Here is a 2,436-nt window from a genome sequence, read left to right as displayed (position 1 = left end):
AGGGCTGAGTAACAGCAGGTGTTGTGATAATTCAGTCAAGGTCAACTTCGATCCATCACATACACACGCTCTGCCTCTGCTCTCGCCCCTTCCATTTATACTCCGTCTCTTTCCCCCATTTATAGTGTTTTAACAGTCTCCGAAAGTGACTTCAACTGTCGAGCGATAAATAAGGCTAATTTACGATAATGAACGACAAATAATGTTAAATTATGATGATCTCCGTCGCCGAACTGTTTTTACTTTATTTCTCGTACTCTTTATTTTTAATTACAATATGTTGAAATGTGCATAATTTAGTCTTTTATGTAAGTGTATATAAATAAATGAATAAATGAATAGATACACAACCAGATGTGTGTGTGTTTGTGTGTGTGTGTGTGTGTGTGTATAATACATGTATGTATGTGTATGTATGTATATATATATATATATATATATATATATTTAATATATGTGTATATGTGTGTGTGTGTGTACATAATATATATATATACACATATATACACACACACACATACGTGTGTGTGTGGCGAACAAAAAGGTATAAAAATGCAATAGAAAGCACTTTGATAGCCACAAAAGCGCAAGCTATAAAGTACGAACTTTATGTTCACAATGATGACGTCGATCCATTGACATCAAATCAATCTGACACAGATTCAAATAATTTTAAAACAATTATATATTTTCACGTGAAGTTAATTAGAAAATATAATTCAGAAATGAATTCGAGACACAAGGAGGAAAGCGAAAGAGACAAGAGAGAGGAGGAGAGGGAGATGTGAGAAAGAGAGAAAAGAATAAAGACCGAAAAAATGGATATATAAATAAAATTATCACAACATGACTCTTCATGCCATTGGCTTGAAAGTCAGCTGTATAAATAAGTGAGGATAATCAAGTAATTTCCATTTACAAAATAAAAAATATATAGAAATAGTCAATCCGTTGGTGTGAAAATGGATTCTTAGATGAAGAAGCTGTTTGATTTAGATTGGTTTCAATTTTGGTAAAGGTTTAAATGCTCCGGGATGAATAATCACAATAAAACATTTTTTGAATCCAAGAAAAGTATCATTTATAAGGGGAAACATACTATATTATTATTTGAAGAAAAAAGCGTTACCTTTAGAAGTACTTGTTGCAGTGGTTATGAAAACTGCTGTTTACGTGTTATAGGTATCATTGTTACTTTTTTAAGAGCTAAATGATTGAATAAAAGGCCAGTGAACTTAGTAACCTGTAATGTCGAACTGAAATCATACCACCTGTTTGTAATACACCCGATAAGTTCTCAAACAATATACAAATTTCCTCCAAAATTCTTGCTTCTTAAATCCTTTTATCTTGAAATAAATGAATATGAAAGACTAACTAAATAAATAATGCATTTCTGATCTGAAAGGACGATGAATATAAAAACTGCATTCATCTGCTGAGTTCCCTACATCCATTGCTCATTCATGTAGGAAGCATACCAGTGGCGACTCTGTGCCAGCTGACCTGGGGAGAGAAACAAATAAAGAAAATAAGTCAGTTCATATTTTTTTCTTCCTTTAATTCTAGTAAAAAGTATGTCAATATAAATCCATATAATCTGGTATTCATAACACTATATTTACTTACTCGAAAAGCTTCCACAAAGCTCATCGAAGTTGCAGTCACTCAGATAGTCGTAGTATTGGATGAAACTATTCCAAGGACAACCCAGGCTGCTGTCACATCCCGGTAGCTGTACAGGTTTCTCGTTGAGGAGAGCGCTCACCCAAAAGCTGTATGTGATAAGAGGAGATTTAGGTCACGGAAGCTTCAGAAACCGGGAAAATTCTGGGCGAGGGGGATTCGGGGACAGGGAAAATGGCCTTGGCAGATTTAGGGACGAGGAAAATTCTGCGCGAGGGACGTTCAGGGACACGGAAAATATGGCCAAGGGAGGTTTAAGGGCAGAAAATTCTGGGCGAGGGAGATTCAGGACAGGGAAAATGGCCAAGGGAGATTAAGGGTCGGGGGAAATTCCAGGTGAGGGAGATTCAGGGACAGGGAAAATAGCCAAGGGAGATTCAGCGAAAGGGAAAATGGCCAAGGGAGATTCAGGCACAGAAAATTCTGGGACACGGGAAATTTGGGGAAGGGAGATTCAGGGTAAGGGGACACTCATGGCAAGAAAATTCAAAACAAGGTATTCACGTCAAGGGAGAAGTAGGACCTCGAAATTCAGTAATATTCAGAGCCAGTAAATTTAAAGCAAAGCATTCATAACCTAATAATTTTAAGGCAAGTTAGATTCGGGACCTAGAAACCCATGAAAAAATAACAACAGGAACAACAATGATAATAATGATAATAACAATGATGGTGACAATAATAATAATAATAATAACAATAACAACAATAAAAATCATAATCTAAAACAAAAAACAAAAGCACAATCCA

General features: G+C 35.6%; 1 protein-coding gene across 1 annotated transcript in view; it reads right to left on the bottom strand.

Moving 5' to 3' along the window:
• Nucleotides 1–1,230: 1,230 nt before the first annotated feature.
• LOC125029084 (multiple inositol polyphosphate phosphatase 1-like) overlaps nt 1,231–2,436 on the bottom strand; it is a 10,882-nt gene continuing 9,676 nt past the window's right edge. The window contains exons 11-12 of the mRNA XM_047618856.1: nt 1,630–1,775; nt 1,231–1,506 (exon numbers count right to left, since the gene is read on the bottom strand). Coding sequence (XP_047474812.1) covers nt 1,448–1,506; nt 1,630–1,775 — 205 coding nt within the window. The 3' untranslated portion in view covers nt 1,231–1,447. The remainder of the gene's footprint in view (nt 1,507–1,629; nt 1,776–2,436) is intronic.

The sequence above is a fragment of the Penaeus chinensis genome, chromosome 9 (genome assembly GCF_019202785.1).
Source record: "Penaeus chinensis breed Huanghai No. 1 chromosome 9, ASM1920278v2, whole genome shotgun sequence".
Lineage (NCBI taxonomy): Eukaryota > Metazoa > Arthropoda > Malacostraca > Decapoda > Penaeidae > Penaeus > Penaeus chinensis.
Note: the sequence above shows the minus strand (reverse complement) of the source record. Positions and strands in the feature narration are given on the sequence as shown.